The sequence below is a fragment of the Bipolaris oryzae genome, assembly GCF_000523455.1.
Source record: "Bipolaris oryzae ATCC 44560 unplaced genomic scaffold scaffold_38, whole genome shotgun sequence".
Taxonomy (NCBI): domain Eukaryota; kingdom Fungi; phylum Ascomycota; class Dothideomycetes; order Pleosporales; family Pleosporaceae; genus Bipolaris; species Bipolaris oryzae.
The window spans coordinates 55,059-80,497 of NW_006911314.1; the positions used below are offsets into that span (position 1 = coordinate 55,059).

The window sequence follows — 25,439 nt, forward strand, 5'->3', positions numbered from 1 at the left end:
CAACCGTCCATCTCATTCTTTCTACTACCCAGTAACAAGCGTCGACGCAAACCCAATCTCCTCCCACATCCTCCCCCTGAGCACCACCCGCATCAACTCATCGGCAAGTCTCTCCAACCTCCTCCTACTCTCCTCCCTCGGATCCTCCACCCAAGCCCTCACACTGAGATCATCCCAGCCCCGATTCACCGTGATCCCATCCCACACATCATCCCAACTAATGCGAAAGTAATCGCGATACGACGCATACATGACTTTCCACGCGCCCTCGGCATCAATCTCCAGACGAACGAGATTGTCGAACTCGAGGGTATCAAAGAGGTCCGGGGAGTGATTTGCGAGACCTACCTGATGTAAGTGTCAGCGTTTTGCATGTATGATTAATTACGCACTTTTTTTTGCCTACGGACGGTATGAAAGAAAAAAATGTAAAAAAAAATGTGTACAAAAGTCAAATTTTGGGGGTGGGGGAAGTAAGATTCGTACGATGACTTTGCATCCTCGTTTCATGACTACGAGTTCCTCGCCTGCATCTCTGCCTCGCCGTCGTGTCTGCACGAGGCGGAATTCTTTGATGTCTCGGTCGAGGAATGTGGAGAGAGTGCTGGGTGAGATGTTGTAGAGGAGAGTGACGATGGCGTCTTGGAGGTGGGGAGTCGAGGTGCCGTGGGCGAAGTCGCTGATGATGTGGGCGTGGGAGGATGGGGTGGAGGGCGGGAGCGGGGCGAAGGTGGTGAGGAAGGTGACGGTTTGGGACATGGTGGGTAAGAATGCCGTGGAGAGAATGATGGGGATGGTCGGAGTGGAATAGCGAGGGTTGATAGAGGGGAGGAGAGGAGGATGGGTTGCGGTAGGTGCGAGGGAGTGTGGTACCTCCTTGATAGGGATATTGGAATGAATATGGATATTGGCCATGCTTGGTAGAAGTCATGTTGGTGAGTTTTAATTTTGTCTTATTTGGATGAGAGCAATATCGCTACCACACAACAAATCTTAGTGTTATAATTCTTCTCAGACTTGCAATTGGTGCAGGTATTTTCATGAGCAAATTTTTATGATACGCGCGACTTTTGATATGAGTCGCTTCAAGCTTTCCCTCGTCATACACCGTTTTCTTAGAAAATATTGTACTTTATCAAAAAACATCAACTAAAATCACCAATGTGCTAGCAATCTTTTGGAATCTTCTAGCGTGCAGCTCAGCTAATGAATTCCAAACCTGGGCCATTCTTATCATTTCCTGAAGAACCAACCTAGGAAAAGACACTTCATTCAAGCAGACACTATGCACTATATACAAAGCTATCATAGAGTAAGGTCCTTGCCGTGGGCCTAATCTTGACCTTTAGAATAGATAATGTTCCTACCTAGAACCGGATTGATAGGCTTCTCATACAAGCAGATGATGAGCGGACGCAGCGACAGTGGTTGTTGAAGCAGTCTGATCTTAGCGTTTGTACTTGGCTCTTTGGATGTTCGCAGTTAAATGTTCAATTTATTCTCGCAATGTACGTATAAAACCATCCAATCGATGATTCATGGATCTAGTCTAAACGCCATGTCTATTCTGTGCTTGTTCGTTGACATTAATTCTTATGAAATTTTAGGAGTCATCTGCAGATCGCGCTTGTTTTCATAACCAATATGTTATGAAAGGAAAACTTGATGAACAGTCGACCGTGGAAGACTTGTCAGTATACTGAGTATTGGCTTCCATGGACGCAATGATTTGAATCTGTCAGTGACTAGCCATCAGTGATCTCTGCTTGTGGGTAACAAGCAACCACAACAGTACATGTCCTCTACGTTCTCTGTAAAAGCTGTGAGCTGTAATGTAAGGCATAAAGTGAGGTGGCTATGAGTCTTTATTGTAGTCAACAGGATTGGGACGTGCAGGTTTTTGAGGGACTGTGCTTTGCTTGTGTACACACCACTTTCATGGAATTATGATGCTGACGGATTCATTTCCTCAGCCGTAGGACTTGGCACACGGCTTGTGTACAAAGCACCAAGTGATACAGTCTCTACTACGGAGAGCATCAATGCTCATTAGCGTCTTAGCATCTTGGCGGACCACATCATTCACACCTTCCGCCCCGACAACAATTCTTCCACGAACATGAATCTCATGATTTCAACTAGCCCAAAGTTTAAACACGAATATGATATGTACATCCTATCCAATAACCGGGCCTTCCCGCCAGCTTCCCGAATAGGTTTCTCGTACCGAAGGCACGCCGCGTGCTTACTGTAATACTTTCGGCTTACTCGGCCCATACAACAGCGCTCAGGCCGTCCTCGTTCTCAGGTCTGCCGGCGGCACCAATCCTCAAGTCACCTACTTTCTGGCCAAGCTTACCAGTCTTGACATCTCTGGCAACAATGGCGACATTGGCAGTGGTCTGGTCGCCGATGGCAACAAAGTCACCTGCCTTGTTGATATCGAAAGTGCGGGGATAGGTGCCGTGAGACGAAGTAAGATCAGTCCACGTAAGGCCTCCGGTGGAATCAATGGTGTACTGAGTAATGGAGTCCTGACCATTGAACTTCTTGTCATTTCGGTTGGAAATGTAGACGTATTGGTCCTTGACGTGGATCTCGCCAACCTTGGTGCCGGTAACGGCGGTAGCGTTGCCTTGGTATGGCGTCAATGTTTGCTTGAGGGTCAAGGTCAAGCATCCTCCCGAGGGGTACGATACAGCCCATCCAGAGATGCTGTTGGACAGCTCATTGGCAATGAAGAGAACCGTGTTGCCTCCGGCTTGTCGGATGCGGGAAGATTTCGCCGAGGGCTTCCAGAAGACGCCGTGTCGGGGTCCGGTTCCAGGAACTGGCTTTGCGGGGGTGCATTCCGTCAACTTGCCCGAAGACTTGTCGATTTTGTGAATGCGGATGAGATCGGATCCAAGATCCGGTACAATGAGGAAATCTCCAGTTGGGTCCACAAAGGCGTGGTGGGGATGAGCGGCCTCCTGACGGTAAGGGTTGACACTTTTTCCAACGTACTTGATTGTCTGGAGTGGCTGCTGTCCGTCCAACGGCAGCTTGAAGGTCGTTAGCTGCGAGGTTTGGCTGTTTTGAGGTTAGCATCAGCTGACATGTGGAGAGCATGTTGACCTACTAGTGAGCATTGGCAATAAAGCCTCGCCCGTCAGAACCTCCATAGAGCGTTGTTGCAACTACGCCCTGAGGGGTCGGCCCTTTTCTTTGCGAGCTCACGGTACCGTTGTTGCCGACAGCAAAGGACACAAGGTTTCCCCCGCTTTGACCAGTGAAGATTTCGTCCGCAACGTAGATGGCCTTTCCCGCATGGTCGTACGTGAGCCAGCTTGGCAGGTTATTACCGGTAGGTGTCGAGCCACTCAGAGTCAAGGAGTTTCCGCTAAAAGTGAGGTAGTTGAGGGTACCCGAGTAATGGCTGGCCCATAGGTTGGCGGCGCTCGCAACGGAGCCGAAGAGCGGCAAGAGAAGGGGGTTGGTAGACAGCATAATGAGTGACGATGGAGACAGGTGTGGGCCTCAAACTCCGGGCAGTCGCGCGGTTTTGTACGCTTGCATTGTATCCTTCTGGAATCTCCGCTATGATGGACTTAGTGGCACGCGCACGCAAAGGAGAATTCCCACCGGCCATGCTGAAACAAGCAGCCACAACCGCCGCAGGCTAAAGAGGCGGACTGCACTATGAGATGGGAATGCAGGACGGGGGAAAGCTTCCTTGTGGAGAAGCATGCAATTCCAAGCCGGTTAAAGACGACGTAGCGGACAATTTATCGTAATCTGAGGCCATGTTTCGACGGGGGGATGGTTTGTTTCAGCCGGATGGCGTGCCCGAGTAGATCAAGCTGGGGAAATTAAACAACTATGTATTCCGGCTATGTCGCTCACGTGTCGGAGGTTAATCTAGGGGCATGCCTTGGCAGCGCCGTTGGCCGGGAACGTGGCTGCCGCTGCCACCCCCGCCAAGCCCCCGCCCTCATGCTCGTATATGCCGGCAAAGAGAGCCTTGCCGTACATCACCTAAGACCTTGTAGGGTTTTAGACAAGTAGTCAATTTTTAATCTTGCGCTCCGCCAATCTCCACGCGGATGACGTCAGAACGATGAACTCTCTTCTCCTAGTACTTACACACGGGGCCCCCTCGGCCACCATCTCAACTGATGATACGCCCATGTTATACGCGACACCTCCCTATACTTGGCGTGATATCGGGCGCGCCTTCATGGCTCCGATGGAGAACCAAGAAAAATATGTGGATCTTTTCCTAGCAAAGTATACACGGCTGCATTTGGAAAGTTAATGTGAAAGCTTCTTCCCGGCATCCGTGTTTTTCAAGCCGTGCTTGGTTTGTATAGTACAATCTGCAAAGATGGGTGTGCTTGTCAATTTCCTATTCCTGGGGGTACAAGAAACACTTAAGCAATGGGATGACTACGGTTATAGACGATCACTCACGATACTGCTGTGAAGTCTATCCCAACCCCTCTTCAGCATGAAAGCTTGTTCTACTTGGTTTGTGGCCTTGGCTACGCTTCTTTCTACTACCACGCTTGCCAACCCCCTCGACAAGCGTGCTACTCTTGATGAGTGTCTTGCCTCCAACGGTGTCCCAACGTACGCCAAGAACACTGGCAACTACACTCAGGCGATAAAGCCGTTCAACCTTCGTGTGCCTATCACGCCTGCCTCTTATGCTGTGCCATCGACTATCAAGCACATTCAAGATGCCGTGGCCTGTGGCGTTGCAGCTGGAATCCGAGTCTCTGCCAAGTGTGGAGGACACAGCTATGCCTCGTTTGGTCTTGGAGGAGAGGACGGCCACTTGGTCGTTGACATGCGTCGCTTCAACAATGTCACTGCCGATCCAGTTACTCACACCGCCGTGATTCAAGGAGGTGGACGACTGGGTGACATTGCAACAAAACTGTATGCTCAAGGAAAGCAAGCCTTCAGCCATGGAACCTGCCCTGGGTAAGTCTCTAACAGAGCACAAATGTGCATCACTGAAGAAGCCCTTCACTAACACCATCACCACAGCGTTGGCATCTCAGGCCTCACTCTCCACGGCGGCTATGGCCTCTCCTCGCGCACTCACGGCCTCGCCCTCGACCAAGTCATCTCCATGACCGTCGTCTTGGCTGACAGCAGAGTCGTAACAGCCTCCGCCACCGAGAACCCCGACCTCTTCTGGGCTCTCCGTGGCGCAGGCGGCGCCTTTGGCATCGTCGTCGACTACAAATTCAAAACCTACGACGCACCCGAGAACATCATAAACTTCACCTACAACTTCTCCCCCTCCAACACCTCGCAACTTGCCAAAGTCCTCTCCACCCTCCAAAACTTCAGCTTGTACGACCAGCCCGCAGAACTAAACATGCGTACCTTCGTCCCGGGCCAACTCACCGGCGTCTACTACGGCAACCGCTCCTCCTACGACGCAATCATGCTCCCCCTCCTCGACAAAATCGGTGCCAAAAGCTCCGGTTCCGGCACCTCCGTCTCCGTCAAAGGCTGGATCGACACACTGACCGCTTTCGCCTTCGGCCCCTTGCCCCAGGCGGAAATCTACGACACCCACGAGAACTTCTACGCCAAGTCCCTCATGACGCAGCCTCTGTCCGAAAAAGCCATCTACGCCCTGGCAGACTACTATTTCACCACCACCGTAAAGATCCAGCGCGGATGGTACCTCCTGATTGACCTGCACGGCGGCAAGAGCTCCGCCGTGTCGGCCGTGCCCAACAGTGCGACGGCGTACTCGCACCGCGACGCCGTCTTCAAGATGCAATTTTACGATCGCATCATGAACAGCGATACATATCAGTCGAGTTACTTTTCTTTCCTAGACGGGTGGGTCAGTGCGATTGAGAGTGCGACGCCTGGCGAGCAGTTTGGCGCGTATATCAACTATGCGGATCCGAGGTTGAGCAAGGATGAGGCGCATAAGAGGTACTGGGGTGAGAATTACGAGAAGTTGGTCAAGTTGAAGGCGGTGTATGATCCCAAGAAGGTGTTTGAGGGGCCGCAGTTGGTGGCAAGCTAGATAGGTGGTACAGTGTTGCTCACTATTGCTGTGTAAGCAGGACACCTTGTCACGAAGATCGCGTTCGGTACGGAAGTAAAGCGAAGTGCGAAAAGTGAAAAGTGTTTTGCTTGCTTGCTCGAGTCAACACAGAGCCTACTAGTACATGTACATATCTTCTTCTCTATATATAGATTGGCTACAAGAATTCGATTCCTACTCCGAAGCTCAAGCCCTTCCTGCTCTCTTCCTTGGCCCTCATGACTAGGGGGAGGGAAAAGTTGATTTCGAATCTCGCAACTGGATGTGCGTACACGAGTCCGAAACCTGCTGCTGCACTCGGCATCTCGGCAGTGAGGGTTGAGAAGGATTTTCGGATAGCGCCGTAGACGTCGCTTGAGCTGCCAAAGGATCCATCTTCCTTTTTGGAGTTGGGGTTCTTGAGTGCAAGAAGGCGGCCGCCGTTGATGAAGGCTTGCAGGCGGAGGGGAGTCTCCTTGCCGACGCGTGGGATGGGAAGGAGCAGTGATGCGCCACCAGCTGCATAGATGTCACCGCCCAGCGAATCAGGTCCATCACGGGGACCAAGTCCTGCAAGGCGGAACCCGCGGACATTGTTGGGGCCACCAAGCTGGAAGCGGTCGTTGATGCGGGAAGCCTGATACTGGTTTTCACCAGCGAGCTTCATAGGGTAGAGAAGACCTCCTCGTAGACCAGCGGTAAGAGTAATGCCAGTGTTGCCAAAGGGAAGTGCGACTTGTGACTCGACCTCGGACTTCCAAAAAGCAGTGTCACCTTTCAGGGGACCAAAACCTGCGAGTTCAGATACACTCTTCATCATGTAACCCCTGTTTGGAAGAAGAGGGTAGTCACGCTTGTCCTGAAGCCAGGTGTGTGTAATGCTTGACTTGAAGGAATCGCCTGCATCGGCGCGGATAGAAGGCGAAGCGTTCTCTGCCAGGCTGGTGATCTGCCGCCAAATGGCTGAGTAACCAATTTCATGCGTAGCTCCATTCTTCATTCTCCATAGCAGCTTCGAGTTTCCACCCTTGAGAACCTCTTCATGGCTCGCCCAGCTTTTAAGTGTCGAACTTGCGAAACCGTTCAACTGAAACTTGAGATCGGGGTTGGCGAGGATGGGCGTATCAAAAGCGAGAGAGTAGGCTGAGCGCGTCCGTGTACCCAGGGATCCGTGTGCGTTGAGCGTCTCTGCTCCTCCAAACAGATTGCGGAGTTCGGCGTGGACATAGGCGTCTGCCTCTGAAGCGCCGGCCTCTGTTCCTGTCTTGATGGTGTAGTTGCCGCGCTCAATGGCCGAGATGTAGACATCGACGTCGGTAGGCGAGGATGTGGCAATGGTCTGGCTGGGGCGGTCGAGGTAGACTGAGATTGGTGACTTGAAGATGCCTGGTGGGTGTCAGACATGTGAAAGCAAGTAGTTGGTGGGGGTCGTACCAAAACGATTGAGCTTGTCGGTAGCCTCACCCACCTCCTTGAGCGCTTCTTCCAACGTGTATGGCTCGGTGCGGTTTGCGCTCAGCAGTGGCTCAACCACCCGCTCGAGGAAACTTCTCCGTGTGCGATTGGCATGGAGCACGCGGACGGACGAGATTGTCACTGGCAGCGAGGTGTTGTCTTCAACCTGGGATAGAATCAGCAATGCCATTGACTACTATCCCTCCCTTTCTATGATGCATACCAATTCGCCCAGTCGCTGCTGCGCCCGCTGTTGTTGAGCTTGCAATCGCGCGTTGATCTCATCCTGCTGTCGCTGCTGCTCCTTCAGGTCCGTCCCGTTCTTGAGCCTTTCGAAGACCTGGACAGTCAATTAGCCGCCAGTAGCTATATACAGGTGTCTAGACTGCGTACATCGTCTTCGTGCGGCGAAGCCATTGGGCTGTGTGTTGTCTGGATGCGTGATGCTTGGCAGACGTTCGGAAACCTTGAAGTCTGCATCGCCCGCTGCGGGCTGTGTCGGAGCGCACGTGCCGCCTGCTTCCCGACCACGGTTTGACCCCGAACCCCAGACTCGGTCTCTTTCTTTCTCTCTCATTCTCATATTTGATCCCTATTACCTCTTTCTCGCCGCCTGTGCTTTCTTCTTCTTCTTCTCTTTGTTCAGACTACGGCTTGTTTGCGCTCCCGGCTTTACAGCAGGCGCATCCTGCCAACCGCTCTTGCTTTGTCGCCATCATACAAACAGCACGTCAGTGTCGATTCCTTAGATAGGACCACGTCGACAACCCCAGCCAACCCACCCTTCACATACCACACCCACCCACCATGGCGACACCGGCAGCCACCAAGCGCCTCACCAGAGAATATGCCACCATTTCAAAATCCCCGCCGCCCTACATTACCGCACATCCCTCGGACCGGAACATCCTCGAGTGGCACTACATCATCACCGGCCCGCCAGACACGCCGTACGAGGGTGGCCAGTACTGGGGCACCCTCAACTTCCCGCCAGATTATCCCTTCGCCCCGCCCGCTATTCGCATGCACACACCCTCTGGCCGCTTTCAGCCCAGCAGCCGATTGTGCCTGAGTATATCCGACTTTCACCCTAAGAGCTTCAATCCCGCCTGGGAGGTCAGCACCATTCTCACTGGCCTGCTGAGTTTCATGACGAGCGAGGAGATGACGACGGGTAGTGTCCGCGCATCCGACGCCGAGCGTAAACTCTTTGCACAGCGCACGAGGTGGTGGAACAGTACAGGTGGTGGTACAAAGGCGATCGGCTCGGGCAACGCGGCCGGCGGTCAAAACGGCAACATCAGGGCAGGCGACGGCGGTGCAAAGTTCCGACACGAATGGCCCGACGTTGATGAGGAGAACCTTAGGTGGATGAAGGAAAAGCGCATTGATCCCGCCACGGGTCTACCCCGGCCCGCTCCTTCACCCGCACAACACCCACCTTGCTCACCGGACGTCTCGGGCCTGAGACGGCGACCCGGTACCAGCGCAACAGTTGTCCAGGACGCTGCGCAAATAGCACGAGATGCAGGCCAGAGTTGGTTGAGCCGCAATAAATGGAGGATCATCCTTGGCACAATGATGCTCTATATCATGGTGGCGAGGGTCCTAGGTGACGGCGCAATCGCCTCTCCTGCTTAAACACCCCTCTCTTCTAATACACCAGCCTGGTAGCGCAAGCAGATCGTAGGGACACATATCTAGCGTAACAGATGCAGACAGACAGGTTACGACATGCTTTGTAGATGGAGGTATTATCTTTTTGGCGTTGGGGGTGTTGGTCATACCCGAGCGACACCACGGCTCCGAAGGGTTTCTTCTTGTACTTCTTTCATCCTCGCTCCCCGATCATTGGCTTTGCCTTTCACTTCTCTTTTTTTATCGAACAATTAATAAACATGCCATAGAATAGTATTCCAATCATGCATTATTCAATCATACTATTGCCCTTACAGTAGTACCTGGTTGAACACCAAAACATTTACTCTGTGCCGTATCTTGTGTCTCTGTCCCCTTCCCCATCCATCCCTTTTTTTCTTCACTAGATTTATGCACCACGCGCCTTACGCCCCTCGCTACAGTCATAAATGGTATAGTCTACCCGCACCTACATGCATCTTCTCCCCAAGGTACCGTGGGTTAAAGCGCCGCTAGAACTAGCGGTTTCATGCTAAGATCTAGAAAGCATATAAGTAGACATATCGGCATAACTCTGCTCCTACCTCATCTTGCATGCCCCCCCAAAAAAAGAGTCTTGGAATGGGGCAATAAGCGAACTAGAGGACTGACTCTATGCGGGGGGTTTTATCTTATTTCTCGTTCTCTCTTGATTCTACGTAGCTAATGACATACAATAATGCCGTTTCTCCATCTTTTCACATTCGTGCTTATATTGGGGTCTCGGGATAGCTCTCCTACTAGCCCGCTTCTCGCCACACCGGAGAGAATAGCCCTGGTTCCCAACCATTCGGATCTGAGATGCGTGTCCCGTGACCTCCCTCTCATCCACATGGTTTATTCACCGCGCTCTTCATTCATGATCCCCTCCACTAACCCTACTTCCTCCTCCGCTTCACCAGCCTGGGCTATGCATCCATCCTGGCTTTCACGCTCAATGATCGAACACTGGCGACGATATCGGAAGCGTCCGTTTGGTAGTGCAAAGGACGCGTATGATAGTAGTATTGTGAGAATGCGGCGGAAAGTGCGGTTTCGTGCTAGGTATGGGAAGCAGGATTTGGGGCTGAAGAGGGGAGAGAGACGCGGTGGATGACGTATGAGGGGTTTGTTGTGTGCGGAGGTGGTGGGAGGGTTGTTGGGGGTTGGATGTGTATGCTGTGAGTAAGACGTTGTATTAAGTGTTGCGTTAGATAGAGCCTTGTAAATTAGGTCCGCGAATCACGGAGGATCGATGGGATGTTTTCCGTCCACCTTTGCAGGGAGTTGCCGGACTTGAGCCAAGGTGTCTACAATAAATTTCTTTTTTTTCTCCCCGCTATCAGGGAAATATTCTCCCTTCTCATCCTGTGCTTGTGAGAAACACCCTACTCCACACTGTTTCGGTATCCAGAAACCATGGACTTGCTGCTTCGATGAATTCTTCGGGTGATAGTTCCGCCCTTGGGCTCATGTGAGCCAAGGCCCGCACAAAGACGTCACAGGTTGTCAGGCTCGTGCGCGCAAAGACGCAGTTTGTAATGTGGTGCGGCATATCGATACCGTGGTTTCGGATATTTCTAGCCTATGCTGCGGCTAGGTGTATATAAGAATCGTTGAGAATGGAAATCGTTTCCTGTTGTTTTAGCTAGAGTCCAGCTGAACTGGCGTTGCGTTCCGTTGTGATTTGAGGTCGAGTTTTGATCCAACAAGGTGAGAGAAGATCTGAAAAGTACGATCGTAGTGGTTCCATGAGTGAGTTATGTGTGTATGATATTCAAAATTCCCAGCCACTGAAGCAGACGCCTGACTTGTATACGGTGATCGAATTTTGAGTTCGGCTTACGGAATCCGGTGACCGCTTCCAGCTGATGTCCTCCTCCACGGTCGATCCTGGAAGTGCGTAATACAGTTCCGATGTCTCGTCTCTGCTAGTCACCGACCAACTAGATTTTTTTGAGATATGTAGATTTCGAGGATTTAGCGATACGCCGTTGTAGTGATGGTTATGAGGAGTGTAGGCTGTAGTCCGCACTGAATGAGCTGTCGCAGTATGCTCATATTTTATCCAGAAGCCGCAGCTGACTGTGTTGCTGCTCGGTTACGACAGCGTGGTACGATACTTATACTGTTCCCGAGACGTGGGATGCAGTCCGCGGCACATTCTTCATAAGCATTTCAGGGGACAGATCACCATGTCATGGGCCCAGGCAGCTGTCGGCATCAGCAGGTTGGTGCGCGCGACCTTATGCAGGAGCATCGCGACTATGTGTCGCGGACTTGATAGTAGATCCCGACTGGGAAAGGTACAAGAATCATGAGATGCAGTGCGACACGAGGCCATCCCATTCCAGCGGCATGTCAGACTTTGGAGAGGCTAGAAGTGTGCTAGACGGTGCTGCGTGATGCAATTGGAAGGTGGTGGGCAATTCCCTATCATTGGTCTGTGTATAGGTCGGTTGCAGCCAATGAGAGACCAGAAGTTGGTGTTCGGCTGCTGAGAGGTAAACATGCTAGTTGTTGAGAGATGAGCATGGACAGAAATATCCACTATTACGGAATTTCCAAGCTTGGAAATAAAAACGGAAGCGCAAAGAGCCGAGGACAGAGGTTGGACATTGCTCGCATCCGATATGCAGGTACGCGGCCGAGAATGATATTGCAATCCAGGGCCGTTGAATGATTCGATTTCGCGAATGCAGGTGCATTGCATCTTGTCGGAGAAAAGCAAACCTTAATACAGCGAATGTGAATGCCTATTAACGGTATGCTGAATTGATAGGTTGATCCTTATCTGCATCTACTGGGAGCCGTATCAGATTGGATAAAAAAAGCACTGGATACACATAGCTTGTTGCCAACTGATCAGCACCGGCTTACATACTTAAGCCATTCTGTCGTCCTTCCAGTATATCGTTAAGTTCTGTCAGGTGAGAGCAACTAGTGCTCAGTCGCCATGTCATTTCCCCAAAGTGTGTTCTGCTCAGCCGGAGAGCACGTTCAGGTAGGGTAGTCCGTCATGACTCGTCCAAGACACGGTGAGTTGAATTTGCTACAGCATAACATCGGTATAGCTACCATGTAGGACAATGTGTGCAGCTTATAGCAATCCCACTTCAGTCGATATGTCGTGAGGTGTTTGATACAAATCATTTGTGGGTTGCATGTCGCGATATGGAATCGGATGTTCTAAGTACATCCTCCCTGAATCGGTTCCGTATTTTAGTATTCGCTTCGATGATTTTCTAATTGGGTTTTGGGAGGAAGAGACCACGTCTGGAACAGGGAATGAGATGTTGCCTATACAAATGAATGGTTTCAAAACAGGCACACCCGTACATGGTACATACTGCAGTGACACCGGCACTGTGGTAGACTTGGCAGGCCGGACCAAACCCCGCCCTGGGCCACGCGATCCAACCCAGAGACCTTCACATCCCCACATAACAGGCAGTTGATTCCTTTAAACCATGACCCTTGACTGCATCCAACTCTGTACTCGGAACAGAAGTGCCGCGCGTGCGGGCCAGCCATTCAACCACCAATCAGCAATGCGAGAGAATCCAACGCGCCGGTAGGATTGCTGGAAATAGCTACCCAAGCGCTCCACTCCCCCGTATTTGAGTGATGCCTCAGCCATCATGCACCTATTCGACGGGTTGTTGATGAGCGGGACAAAGGCAGCCGAGAGCTTGGGTGTCAGTTTGCTGGCACCATTGTGTGCTTGGCGCACGTCGTCTCCTCTCCCGAATGCAACGTCTGGTCTTCCTCAAATGCTTCGCTTGCATATCCCACAACATGCGTACGACCCACAGATTTAAAGGAAAGAGTTTTATTGGACATAGAACGTACCTCAGGTGTCCCACTACTTGCTTTGGTGGTCACCTTAGCTGCATGGTGCTGCGCAACCAGACTGGCGCTCATCTTCACTGAATCCTGCTCGCGAGACATCATGTAATGCCGCGCCTGTGCCAAGTCGGAGATCCCAAACCAGGACATTTGTGTCGATCAATTGTTGCTATTGGCAGCCATAGTCACTGGAGAGCTTGCTTGCGATCTGAGCAAGGCTGGTTTCCTGAGTTGCCAGTTTTGCAGTAGCGGGTCGAATACCAAGAGCTCCTGATCATCGACTGATATGCATCAGTGCGATGTCCCTTGGTTTCGACCCCACATAAGAACCGGTATATATCGTGGCATACATGCTCCACTGCTCGATGCTCTGTCGGTACGACTCCACGAACTTGAGAAACTGTAGGTTTGCATATGTGCTAGGTACATGCGTCGCACTCAAGTCCATCCATTGGAGGGTTTCATCATAATGACATGGGGCTGCGACCTTCACCTGTACTACCCCAGGAAATATTCCCGCTTTCCTGTAGGATCACATGTACCCCAGTCCAACGCCTATTAGCGGGGTTGCCAATTTAGACAAACGCCACAGCATGGGAACTGCCTAGTTTACAGCAGGAGTGAAAGACAAAATCCAACTGGCCACCCACACGGACTGTATTCCAGCGAGATCACGCGCACTATGCACACCTCCTCTTATATAAAATTGTAGCCATCTCACTCTGTACACCTTTCTCTCCACCCGTTCCACCGACTTGTCTTTCTAGCCTGGTCACAATCACTTGGCAAGATGAAGGTAAGCTTTCAACATCTGGTTACGCCTTGATAAGATTACTGATTATAGTACTACAGTTCCCCCAGATTTACAACGTTTATGCAACAACAGGATTTGCAGCCCTTGGCGGTATCCTGTTTGGCTTTGATATCTCGTCCATGTCGGGCGCGCTTGGCACTCCAGCGTACAAGCGCTACTTTGGCAACCCCAGTGGGACTCGCCAAGGTGGTATAACCGCTGCTATGCCTGCGGGCTCGCTCTTGGGAGCTCTCTCCTCTTCCTTCATCGCCGATCGGCTCTCGCGTCGCGTCGCTATCCAGATTGGCGCCCTCATCTGGATTGTTGGAGCAATCTTCCAGGCGGCGTCTAACGGTGTCGCTCTCCTCTGTGTTGGTCGAGCAGTTGGCGGATATGCCATTGGTATCTGCTCCGCCATGGTTCCCGTCTACCAAGCAGAGATCGCGCCAAAGCAGATTCGTGGCCGCGTGGTTTCACTACAGCAATGGACTATTACCTGGGGTATATGTAAGTGCCTTGTTTAGATTGATATCGTGGTTTTGCTGGTTCTCCTCACGCTGACATACTTGCAGTGATCCAGTACTTTATCCAGTACGGAAGTTCCTTCGTAGATGGAGGTGTTGACAACCCAAACCAAGCCACTGCTGCCTTCCGAATCCCATGGGGTATCCAGGCTGTTCCTGGTGCGATCCTCTTCATCGGCTTCTTCTTCTTCCCTCGATCTCCACGTTGGCTAGCTTCAAAAGACCGCTGGGAGGAGGCCCTCCAAGTTCTCGCCAACCTCCACGGTGGTGGCGATGTCAACCACCCCAAGGTTCTTGCTGAATACAAGGAGATTGAGGAGGCTCTTGCTTTTGAGCGTGAGGTTGCTGAAACTAGTTTCGCTGCTCTTGTCAAGCCTCGCATTCTCAAGCGCGTCATACTCGGCATGTCCATTCAGATGTGGTCGCAGCTCTGCGGTATGGAAATCCCTTAAACTCATAACACCGTTACTGACTGTTTCAGGTATGAACATCATGATGTACTACATTGTGTTCATTATGCGCGGAGCTGGAATCGCCGATGAGCTCCTCACTGCATCTATTCAGTACATCATCAATGTTGTCATGACTCTCCCGGCTATCCTATACCTAGACAAGTTCGGTCGTCGCCCAGCATTGCTCTGCGGATCCTTTGGAATGGCTGTTTGGCTCTTCACCACGGGCGCTCTTCAGGCCTCTTACGGCAATCCCAATCCCGACAAATCCGACAAGGATATCTCATGGGTAGTACCTCGTGAGCGCAGCGACGTTTCCAAGGCCATTGTAGCATGCTCATACCTCTTTGTCGCTACATTTGCCACCACTTGGGGACCCGTCTCCTGGACTTACCCATCTGAGATCTTCCCCGCCAAGGTCCGCGCCAAAGCCGTCAGTCTCGCCACCGCTACAAACTGGACTTGGAACTGTGCTCTCGCTTTTGCTGTTCCACCCCTTCTTTGGTCCATCAACTGGAAGATGTACATGATCTTCGGTACTTTCAACGCCGTTGCGTTCATTCACATGTTCTTGACCGCACCAGAGACAAAGGGCAAGACACTCGAGGAGATGGACGATGTCTTTGATTCTGGTCTGCCTGCTTGGAAGGCTGGAAAGGTTGAGTCGCGTCTTGACCGCGTTGCCCGTGATATTGAGGACGGAAAACTCAAGTTTGGTCACCACGGCCACGTTGAGGATGTCAACGTCGAGGCGAAAGTCTAGTTTGGCGGTTGTCTCTCTTGGCCACTATGAGATTAGCAGATCTCATGACTGCCTCTTTGTTAGGATTGACTTACCATACCCATACTTTCTACTGAAGTAGTTTGCTCATAGTGAGCGTCTAATACACCATGTTCTCTGCTAAACCATGTGCCTTGAACTTTGAAGTGATTCATTTACAACGATTGAGATGTTCATCGTTTTCTAGAATTATGCTTTGTCATGTGACAAATAGGCTACCATCTGCGTATGTATCTATTGTTGTGGTGCCCACGCAAACATGCATAATGCCTTGGCATTCACCCCATGCCTTCTTGGTAGAGTGCGATTAATACATACATCTTCAATTTTCACTACGACGCGAACCTTTCTCAAACTTGATCCGACTTCTTACATGTGATGCAAACGTTTCAGTATTTCGTAAGTGATTAATCGAAGCTCCTGATTGATCTGCCATAAATATATCGTCCGTCTTCGACATGAGCATGTACCGAGCCTGCAATCACCTCAAGATGCTACAGTTAGATGAGGGTGCGGAAGTTTCCTACTTTACTGAGACAGGTCCCGATCATACAGCTTTCTTTACTTTCAGCATGTGTGCGTGAAAGCTTCAAGCTTTTACTTCTGCCTACATGTCACTCACTCACTTCGAAACGAGGTGAAAGTGTCTCTCGCACCCGTCGCCTCGACCGTTTGTTTTACCAGGTGAACGCCGTACTGATGAGATAAAAATAAGGCCTCTATCATCTACATCCACTAACTTCTGCTTCAACAAACTCCATAAGCTCTTTCTGCCTGCTCAACCGACTATCAGTTTCCCAAATTCCAAAGCGTTACCAGTCCTGCCAACGACAATGATCGAACAGGCACCACCAGCTCAACTACCGCCAACCGCAGCTCAACCCCCGCTTCCGCAAGCAGTTGGTGCAAAACAACCGGATATGTTTGTTAAAATGTAAGCTATCTCAGTTGGTAGACTTCGGCGTACGTCACTAACAACTGTAAGGATTGAAGGGAACGTTATACGAGTCGTAGTTGGAGAACATCAAAACCGCCGAAGCTTCATCCTTCCCGTTGCACTCCTGTGTCACTATTCGAACTACTTCCACCAGCAAGTTTCTCAGTTGCGTCTAACTGTCTTGTCCTCGACTAGTACCAACAAGAAACGAAAGCTATCAGAGACTACCCGTCAAGGCAATTCAGCCGAAAGTACGGCGGAACCCGAAGAGACCAAGACGGCGATCAAGATCGAGTTAGACAACGACGAGGAAGAGGTAGAAGAGAAAGTGAAGAAACCAGACTGGGTCATCCGACTCCCTGAGGTCGATCCCACCATCTTTTGTCTCTTCCTCCACTATATATACAAGGACGCGTATCCCGCCTCAGCCGACCTCAACACTGCTCAGGGAATGGGTCAGCAGTACGCACCTGCGCCAGCCCCATTGAATGTAGTCTCGATGGCCCATCACCCAAAGCCTAGCCAGCCCTCCATTGCTACCAACAAACATCAAACCGCGTGTACACCCAACGAAGTCTCTTCCTCCTCCAGCGCTCTCAGCATACCACCCACAGCGCACCCCAAATCCACCACCAAGCACATCTATCCAGGCTTGAAACCTGCACCCGCACCCACAGCACGCGGAACACTTCCAATCGACGCCCCCACCTCCCTCCCCCTGACCCTCCAACCCGCGTATCACTACCCCGTCCCCCCAAGCTTCTACGCTTACCACCTCTCCCAAACCCTCAGCTCCCCCTCCTTCACTCACTACACCCTCGGCCGCATCCGCTGGTCCCTCGGCCGCCACTTCCCCCTCACCCCCTCCATCGCAAAGTACGTGTGGTCCCAATTCCCAGCCCGCTCCGATTTACGCGTCTACGTCTTGCAGTTCCTGATTGCCCACTGGGCGCATCCGCATCCCCGCCTGTATGGCCAGAGTATTCTGAGAGATGGGCCGGGCTGGGATAGGTTGTTTGATGAGGAGAGGGAGTTGAGGAGTGAGTTCATCTCCGGGATGCAGGGGCGCGGGGTTGAGGGGGGCTTGGAGGGGGGCTTGAGAGGGTAATATTGCGGGCTTGCGTCTGCATAGCGTGATTTATTGAAGGAAGGAAAATGGGGGGTGGGGTGGGGTCGTTTCAGTATGGTAGTCTGGGAATCTTCCAAGGTATGAAAGCTGCGATGTGGCTTTTGATGGGTTTCTTGGGGTGTTTGAAAGGGATGGAGATTCGGTTGACTTGCGGGAGATAAGTTCTGGCGTTTTTTTTTCGAGGTAATCATCATGGCGTACTGGGGTAAGTAATACGGAAAGGTGTAATAGGCACTGCATAGTGAATTTGGAGTTGATAGATCTGTGATAATCAGCTCTTCGGTTATTGAGTAACTAATAATTTCGTCTCTCTTATCAAACTTCCTTGCATAGAAAAAGGTGTGAGACAAATCACTGCAATGTCAGTTCAAAGTTCATAACGACGACACGGAATTCACATACACCATATATATTTACACCAACCACACTTTCATCTACAATACCTTCATTCATATTTACTCATTACACTCGTACCCAGAATGTCCCACTAATCCACTTTCTCCATCTCCATAACCCTAACCTCCTAACCCACTTTTTCCACTTATCCCCCTAAAACCCCATCTTCCCAACTTTCCCATCCTCAATTCTCCCACTCCCCAATAACCCTCTTCTTCCACTCGGCCTCCAAATCCTCTGCACACCCCTTACACACGACCAAGCGACAAACCTTGAGTTTGCACTCCCACAGCTCCTCGCGCACATCCTCACCACAGCGATCACAAAATACCAGGATGTGAATGTGGATCTTGCGTCCAGAGTGCGTGCGGATGTAAGGTCGGACGTCGAGCACGTTGATGGCGGCTTCGTCGGGAATGGAGCGGAGGTTGATGGGGTGGAGAATGTGGCCGTTGCGGAGGCAGAGGTGTTGTTTTGATGATATCCTAGGGGGTGGAGGAGTGGAGGTAGTAGTGGAGATACTGTTGTTGTTGTCTTTGGGGAAGGGAGCAGGCGGGATTTGCTGGTCGGACAAAACGTCGATGTCGAGGCGGTCGGACAAGGGGCGTTGTTTGATGGGATCGTTTGTAGAGATCCAGTTTTCGACCAGGATGCGGGATTCGTTGCAGAGATTGTTGCTCTTCTTTGTTTTACGGATCTGTCTTGGGGGTTTAGCTGGAGGATAGCTACGTGTGGGGTAAGGCTGCATGGTGTTAGATTGGGTTGGGAGAGGTAGTATGGATGTACGTACGCTTACGTTGCAAATGAGTTCCTTGAACGGGCTGGCTTTCTCGTCGTGCTGGAAGATGTAAGTCGACTTCAAAGGCGACTTTACTCCGCTTAGTAGGTTCGGTATAACCTCGCATTTGGACGGAGTGGTTGGCTTTGGCTTCTTGGGTGGAACATCCACAAGCTTCCTCGCACTTGCGGTGATATGTGTGCAAGGCATCAATTCGGCCAAATCAACGATTGGCTCTTCTTCCAAATCAATGCTGCCACGAATAGAAACCAACTTTTTGCTGTCATCGCTTTCAGACTCTACGTCGTTGTCAGATTCCTCGACCAGCGCATCCGGCCTTAACGCCACAAATTCCTTCTTCATGGCTTTGTGGGAAGCACTCAAACAACAGCCTTTGGCTTCCAGGTGGAACCTCGCAGCATCATTGGTATCATTCCTCATCCTCTGTATCGCAAGATTAGCTTCAGTCACATCGAGAAGGCGGTCCTCAAAAGACTGTAGAGGACCACGCAGGTGAACGACAGCTGGCGACTCTTGCTTAGATTTGCTGAAGCCAACTTCGCGATCGGAATGTTTTGCATATTCTTTCGCTCCAGCACCAGCATGTTTCCTTGAGCCGACATCCACTGGCGAGACATCTCCTTCCTCCAACTCATAGCTGGTATTAGCCGTGAACGGTAATGGGGTAGGTGGCTGTGGTGGTAGCCCACCACTGTATGAAGGATCGCGTTCATACTCTGATATGAGTTCTAACTCGGGATTGTGTTCAGAGTCGTGATACGAAGAACGCAACTCGTCACAAGACATTTCCGTGATAGGCGTCATCCGATCGAGTGATTTTGGGGCCTTCTTGCGCGTACGACGTTTTCGAGGCTTTGCAAGAGCGCGGCTATGGACATCAGGCTCACTGTTGTAATCAACCCGATTTCCCTTCTTTGAATGAATCGCTGGCGTCTCGGTGGCACCGCGCTCTGGCTCAGCTCCATGCTTGATGCTATATTCACGCGATGGGGCTATGCCTAACATGCGCTGTGCTTTCCTGTTACCAGCTGCCCAGAGGCACTTCGGTTTTGTTGGTCCTGAGACAACATCCTCCTCTGTGGAATCGGTCTTTTCGCTCGCAGAGTCCTGGGGATCGGTTAGACGAGTCAAAACGTCTTTGTTTTTCGGAATCGAGCGTACCAGTAGACCGTCAAATTCATCATACTGAGCTCGACTACCCAGCGACCCGCTTCGAGTCCTAACAGCGCCACCTTCGACGCCCAGGAATTGCGCGGCTTTCACTGGAGTAAGCGGAGGCAGAGGTGATAGTTGAAGGGGGGACCTATGCGAACTTTTCGGGCGGTCATTGTCCTTTGCCTTGCAACCAAACAAGCCTTGCTTCTTCTTACTTTCCACTATCGTCGTGCTTGATCCGCTTCTAGTCGAGGCCGTAGGCGAGTGGCCGAAAGATGTACTCTTGGTCACCGAAGGGAACGACTCTGAAGATGATGAGATGTTTACGAGCCCTGCTTTATCCGGCACTGCTGTGATAACACATCCACTGTACATCGAAGCGGGCGACATGACACCAAGATCAGGAGTTGTATTCGAGCGTGACATATTTGATCGACGTACGACGCGGCGGCGTTGTTTCTGGTCATTGCCAGCCCTAGGACTCCGGTGCTTTGAGGGACTCATAGGGTCAGAGGTGGGCATCGCACTGACTACTGTCCCTTCTCTAAACGGTAATATGTAGTCACCAGTGTGTTGACGAATTGAAATAGATCCCGGAAAGCTGCGTTTTGCTCGTGTGGTGAAGTGAGTGTCCAACTCGGTTTGCTATCTTCGAGTTACTGAAAACAAACGGAGCTCGTTGTCACGCGTTAGTGACGGAGTGAATTGGGAAGGCGCGTCATCAAGGTGACGTCGCTAGTAGAGTTGTCTGTGAAAGAGGAAAGCGAGGAACAAAACCTCTGAGGCTCATGAGTGAGATGTTCATATATGTGCTACTGCGTCGCAGGTGATGCATTGTTCGAGTACATTGGGTCAACCAGGACACAGTGTGAACACAGTATAGTAGAGCGTCAGTGAAGGGCAAAGTGAATGAATGGAAGCAGGAAATAAGATTAAAAATATATACGTCTACAAACTATGTGATATCTGGGGTATCTTGTGGGTACGCAAATGGTACTACGGCCCATGCTATCGTCCGTGTACCATCCGCCTCTGTGCACTGATCTCAAACCTAACGTCACGTAACACCCCCATGCATCCAAGACCGAAAACGCGGGAAGGATCTAAACAAGAGAAAAATCTGAGAAGAGTACCCAAATGGCCAGGAGAATTGTGATACATGTCGAAAATGTCTATGCGATGTTGTCATCGTCTCTTGCACCTCTTCGTTCTACACTGTTACTCGCTTCAAGATGTCGCGGACTCTGCACTACGAGCTAGCATCATCCTGCTTGTCGGCCTTGGGGCTACTCAGTCTGGCAACCTGCTCAGTGACGCTGTTGCCTCCAGTACTCGCTTTACTACCCTCTGGGGACGCAGAAACATCGGCAGCATTCCTCAAGCCAACTCCGCTAATCCTGCCGATGGGTGCCTCAGAATGGGTCGAGGCTTGTTGTCTTTCTTCATTTGCAGCAGAAGGCTCGCCGGGCTCAATCGAGTCCGGCTCAGCGGTCAAAGGAGCAGCAGTTTTGCTCTTCGGGCTTGCACCAAGACCCCTGTGAACTTCAACATTGGACCCACGAAGGAAGTCGGCAATGTCCGCTTGACTAGTTCCCTTTCCGTCAGGTGTCTTAGGTGGAAATCCAGGGCTTCTGGGGCTCTTTGCGCTATTAGGCTGGAAGAAACGCTGCACGGCGTTACGATCGTCGAATTCGTCTTCATCGTCGCTAGTCTCGTTGAAGTAGATGCTATCCCAGTCACCAGACCCGATACTATGCATAGAGTCGGTCGTGTTGGATCTCTTTGGCATCTTCAAAGTAAGCGGGTGCAGAGGCGCCAGCTCATCAGCTACCTCGCGCATCTCACTATCAGAACGCTCAACGGGTGGCTGTTGATTCTGCTGCCCCTTGACCCGCTCGCCATTCTTGTCTATAGGCTTATCCATTGGTTCGGCTCGCTCAACTGCAGGCTCGAGCTCAGTGCGTGTGTTAGCCGAGTATGTGTCGGCAAAGTGGGTATCACAAAGATGTTTGATGACAGGCCATCCATATGCGTTGGCAAACATACGGCGTACAATGATATTGTTATGGGCGTCGGGCTCGAGGCTGACCAGTACCTTACGCCATGAGAGATCCTTGTGATAAGCGCGGGCAATCTTCTCTTCGACGCGCATCACACTGTCATCAACACTTGCTGTCGATGCTTGACTGGCAACGCTGTCACCTGAAAAGTTCCGCGTGGCCCTCTTCTTGATTGGTGGCGGAGGGATATCTTCCGGATGATAAATCCTGTCATGGAAGATGGTGCGTGTTCGAGTGGTTGGATCGTTGATCCATGAGTGTGGAGGTACAGGAGGGTTGATCAAATCACCAGCCGACTCGAATATCGTAGTCTTGGGTGGTGCCATGTTGCTTCGGGGGTTATCGACAATGGAGTCGCCACGCGTCGCTCGAGGCCTTTTCCTTTGCTGGTCTGTACGCGATGATGACGACGAGTCTTCTGCCTGGGTAGGAGATTGTTCTTCTTCATCATCCTTGTAGATGGTCTGACTACGCGAGAACATCTTCTTGTCGCGCGATGTATGCTTTCCAGTGGGCCTGATATAGCTCCACCACTGCATCAGCGTATTTTGCGGCTGAAAATAGTTCTCGTTGGGGTCTGTGTCATCCGGGCTCTTCTTTTGTCCTTCAATCACTTGATGCGCCGCAGTCTCTACTGTAGATACCTGCGTTTCGTCTTCTCGGTTGGTCGTGTCAGCACCTGGTAGCGGTACGGCTGTATCATCACCCTGAAATGTTGGAGAATCAGCTCCAGAGCTTTCGTCTTCAGCGAAGCCAATTCGTGAAGGATTGGGCGAAGAGTTTTGCCCAGTAAGTTGGCCATAACCCCACACTGCAACCGTACCGATGAGTCCGTTTTCTCTCCGGGCTTTCTGTACCCGGCCCAGCCCTCTCCAGTCAAGGAACAAAAGACAACTTGTACGCAGTGGCACGATTCCATCGTTGACGACGTTGGAGTATACGGTGCGATTCCGGAATCTCCGCAGAACCTGGTGCGCAGGCCCCGTGGGAAGAATTCGTAATAGAGGTTTAGCACCAGGGTCCTCCTGCTGTGAAGCTTGACCTTGGGTTCCGAACACATTGCCCATGGCGGTCCAGCCACTCCTTGCTAGAGTGGGTGCTCTCCAGGTTAGACCGAGATCCTGTCCTGTTCTGCCGACTAGTCCAAAGTCTAGTGCAAACTTGACGTAGGTGGGATTCTCATTGCTTAGCCCCAGAAATGGAGATGCCAGCGCAATGAAGTTGACAGGCTTGATTGTGTCGAAGAAGTGGGGAGAGTGTTTGTGGATGTATGCAATGGCGTACGTCTGTACAAGGCCGCCAAGAGAGTGACCAATGAAGCTGATGCTGGTGAAGCGGTATGCGCGTTTGTCCCGACCTTTAAACAAGTGATGCACACTACTGCCATGATGAGCAGGAATACCTTCATCTGTCTTGTCTCTTGTGGGCGAAAACGTGTTGGACAGCTTTTGTCCCACGGTCTTCTTGATTGGGAGGTATGGCTGGTCAGGGTACGTTAAACGCAGGACGTACTTAGCAAGTCGCTTCCCCAGATACTGGATGCCGCGTTCGGTGCGTATAACGTTGCGGTCAAAGCCACGTACAACTACTTCTTCCTCGTTTTCTTCGTCTTCATCTTCCGCATCCGATATCTCATCTTGACCACCAGACAATGGGGCAGTCGATGTGTTCTTGCCTGTAGCTTTGGTCCCATCTCCCCTTTTCTCCTTGCGTCGCTTTCGCCGACTCTCGCGCGCTTGTCTCGCAGTCGCATCAATGCTTTCTTTCAGGTACAGCATGTCTGCACCAAGATTGCTATGCAATCCATGTGTTACAATGACTAGGTGAATATTCTTTCTTTTCCGCTCAGCCAGCTCCTTTGCATGGTCGGTATCCATGGGCTTTCCCTCGCTGCCCGGTTCCTCGTCTTTCCATTCCGGCAACTCGGGCTTGTTCCACAAACTAGTTGTATCGTCCACTACCAATTTGACTGCTTTGGAATAGACGCCCTTGGGCTGTCCTGCATGGTTTGAAACATGCTTCTGGCTTCCTTGCTGGTGGTCCTGGACTTTTCCCGGCGTTCCATGTGTGTTTCCCGTTACAGCGGTGAAGCCCAGGTCAAGCGATCGCTCGTCGCGTGCAACTAGCAATTCGTAGTTTACCGACGCAGAGTTTGAGAAGATGATCTGCGATGCAATCTCAATTATCCAAGTAACGCTCTTCGGTTCGGCATTATATCCCGGGATCTCAGTCCTCGCATGCTCGGGCACTGTTAATTTTGTGTTCCAGTAACCTCCTGCCTTTAGATTAGGCTCGAAGTCGGGGGCGCCGTAGATCTTGGCACCGTCGTTTTTGACGTTGGGGTTGAAGGTGGAGGGGTAGGCCGAGACGTGGATGGTGTAGGGCCCATGGAGGTATGCGGCGCGCAGAGGAATGGCCGACGAGTTGCGTATACGGACATGGAGGATAGGAGGCGGGGGTAATATTCGGTCTTCGGAGGGCGTGTATGTAAGTGTGTACCTGCCCAGCGTCTTAGCACCGTTGAACACGAGGGGCCGTTGAGCGGTTTGGCGTGCCCCAAACCATACGACATGTATGCATGTCCATGTCTCGAGCATGTGCCTACGCTCATAATACAGCAACTCACCTCACAACCTCGCCTACTTTGACAGCCCCCTTTTGGTGCAGCAGCAACATCCTCAACGCACGCTTCTCCTCAGCTTGCAGCTCCTTGCGCGACTTTGTGCACACGAAGAATGAGGATTCAGGAAGTTTACGGCCGGCGTCGGCAGTTTGTGCGTTGGAATAGGTGCGAGGCGTGAGCAGCATTTAGTAGCGGATCCAGCGGAGATTGTTAGGACCAATAGCCAGCAGCCGCAAACGCGTCATAGGACAAGCGCAGTGGTTGCTGATCGAGACCCTGGATTCTTATGTATGCAGCCGGGGATCGCGTGGGCGGAAGCCAGAGGAAAGGGATGATATACCGGACGTAGGAGAGAGAGCATTCGACATTAGCGACCTGGGCTGGTCACGCACGCGCTCACTCCAGGGCCACGGCACGTCATTTGCTCGCGTGGCATGCGCGCAGCACGAGGTCGCTGCCAAGCAAGAACATTGTCTTCAGCCTCACGCAGAGCATAAGTGAGTATATGTATGTACATGCTATCGACAATTGTGATAGGCCTTGGGTGCGCCTAGCCACAGATGGGGGGTGAGATGCACCTCTAATGACACGCCCCACCATCTGACGTTGCGGTATTGGTGCCAAGATGCCCTCCTTCGGGACTCTCCCAGCCGACATCCGTATTACATGCCTACCATGGACTTATACTTCTTTCGACAATATCTCTCCACTGTCATGTTGGTAAACTAACGTCACTTGTTTGCGAAAATAATCAAGTGGTATGACGTTTATTGCATTATCTTCGAAAAGC

General features: G+C 51.4%; 11 protein-coding genes across 11 annotated transcripts; 4 read left to right on the top strand and 7 right to left on the bottom strand.

Annotated features, from left to right (window-relative positions):
- Window positions 1-24: 24 nt before the first annotated feature.
- On the bottom strand, window positions 25-759 carry COCMIDRAFT_3847 (uncharacterized protein; the record flags this gene model as incomplete). The annotated part of the gene is made up of 2 exons (XM_007688104.1): window positions 25-348; window positions 487-759. 2 exons carry the CDS (start codon window positions 757-759, stop codon window positions 25-27), a joined length of 597 nt encoding a protein of 198 aa, XP_007686294.1.
- A 1,505-nt stretch (window positions 760-2,264) lies between these two features.
- COCMIDRAFT_90823 (uncharacterized protein) lies at window positions 2,265-3,489 on the bottom strand (the record flags this gene model as incomplete). Its single annotated transcript, XM_007688159.1, has 2 exons — window positions 2,265-3,072; window positions 3,122-3,489. The coding sequence occupies 2 exons, from the start codon at window positions 3,487-3,489 to the stop codon at window positions 2,265-2,267; spliced, it is 1,176 nt and encodes a 391-aa protein (XP_007686349.1).
- Window positions 3,490-4,489: 1,000 nt separating this feature from the next.
- On the top strand, window positions 4,490-6,040 carry COCMIDRAFT_3849 (Glucooligosaccharide oxidase; the record flags this gene model as incomplete). The annotated part of the gene is made up of 2 exons (XM_007688105.1): window positions 4,490-4,968; window positions 5,035-6,040. 2 exons carry the CDS (start codon window positions 4,490-4,492, stop codon window positions 6,038-6,040), a joined length of 1,485 nt encoding a protein of 494 aa, XP_007686295.1.
- A 178-nt stretch (window positions 6,041-6,218) lies between these two features.
- COCMIDRAFT_90941 (uncharacterized protein) lies at window positions 6,219-7,912 on the bottom strand (the record flags this gene model as incomplete). Its single annotated transcript, XM_007688160.1, has 4 exons — window positions 6,219-7,426; window positions 7,475-7,661; window positions 7,719-7,835; window positions 7,889-7,912. The coding sequence occupies 4 exons, from the start codon at window positions 7,910-7,912 to the stop codon at window positions 6,219-6,221; spliced, it is 1,536 nt and encodes a 511-aa protein (XP_007686350.1).
- Window positions 7,913-8,302: 390 nt separating this feature from the next.
- On the top strand, window positions 8,303-9,136 carry COCMIDRAFT_90884 (uncharacterized protein; the record flags this gene model as incomplete). Its single annotated transcript, XM_007688161.1, has 1 exon — window positions 8,303-9,136. One exon carries the CDS (start codon window positions 8,303-8,305, stop codon window positions 9,134-9,136), a length of 834 nt encoding a protein of 277 aa, XP_007686351.1.
- Window positions 9,137-10,514: 1,378 nt separating this feature from the next.
- Window positions 10,515-10,706, bottom strand: COCMIDRAFT_90987 (uncharacterized protein; the record flags this gene model as incomplete). The annotated part of the gene is made up of 1 exon (XM_007688162.1): window positions 10,515-10,706. One exon carries the CDS (start codon window positions 10,704-10,706, stop codon window positions 10,515-10,517), a length of 192 nt encoding a protein of 63 aa, XP_007686352.1.
- Window positions 10,707-12,850: 2,144 nt separating this feature from the next.
- Window positions 12,851-13,102, bottom strand: COCMIDRAFT_35291 (uncharacterized protein; the record flags this gene model as incomplete). Its single annotated transcript, XM_007688134.1, has 1 exon — window positions 12,851-13,102. One exon carries the CDS (start codon window positions 13,100-13,102, stop codon window positions 12,851-12,853), a length of 252 nt encoding a protein of 83 aa, XP_007686324.1.
- A 688-nt stretch (window positions 13,103-13,790) lies between these two features.
- Window positions 13,791-15,532, top strand: COCMIDRAFT_3852 (uncharacterized protein; the record flags this gene model as incomplete). Its single annotated transcript, XM_007688106.1, has 4 exons — window positions 13,791-13,796; window positions 13,853-14,300; window positions 14,366-14,752; window positions 14,799-15,532. 4 exons carry the CDS (start codon window positions 13,791-13,793, stop codon window positions 15,530-15,532), a joined length of 1,575 nt encoding a protein of 524 aa, XP_007686296.1.
- Window positions 15,533-16,383: 851 nt separating this feature from the next.
- On the top strand, window positions 16,384-17,595 carry COCMIDRAFT_90993 (uncharacterized protein; the record flags this gene model as incomplete). Its single annotated transcript, XM_007688163.1, has 2 exons — window positions 16,384-16,484; window positions 16,536-17,595. 2 exons carry the CDS (start codon window positions 16,384-16,386, stop codon window positions 17,593-17,595), a joined length of 1,161 nt encoding a protein of 386 aa, XP_007686353.1.
- A 601-nt stretch (window positions 17,596-18,196) lies between these two features.
- On the bottom strand, window positions 18,197-20,392 carry COCMIDRAFT_3854 (uncharacterized protein; the record flags this gene model as incomplete). The annotated part of the gene is made up of 3 exons (XM_007688107.1): window positions 18,197-18,754; window positions 18,809-19,918; window positions 19,973-20,392. The coding sequence occupies 3 exons, from the start codon at window positions 20,390-20,392 to the stop codon at window positions 18,197-18,199; spliced, it is 2,088 nt and encodes a 695-aa protein (XP_007686297.1).
- Window positions 20,393-21,215: 823 nt separating this feature from the next.
- COCMIDRAFT_91020 (uncharacterized protein) lies at window positions 21,216-24,834 on the bottom strand (the record flags this gene model as incomplete). Its single annotated transcript, XM_007688164.1, has 2 exons — window positions 21,216-24,525; window positions 24,653-24,834. The coding sequence occupies 2 exons, from the start codon at window positions 24,832-24,834 to the stop codon at window positions 21,216-21,218; spliced, it is 3,492 nt and encodes a 1,163-aa protein (XP_007686354.1).
- Window positions 24,835-25,439: the final 605 nt, after the last annotated feature.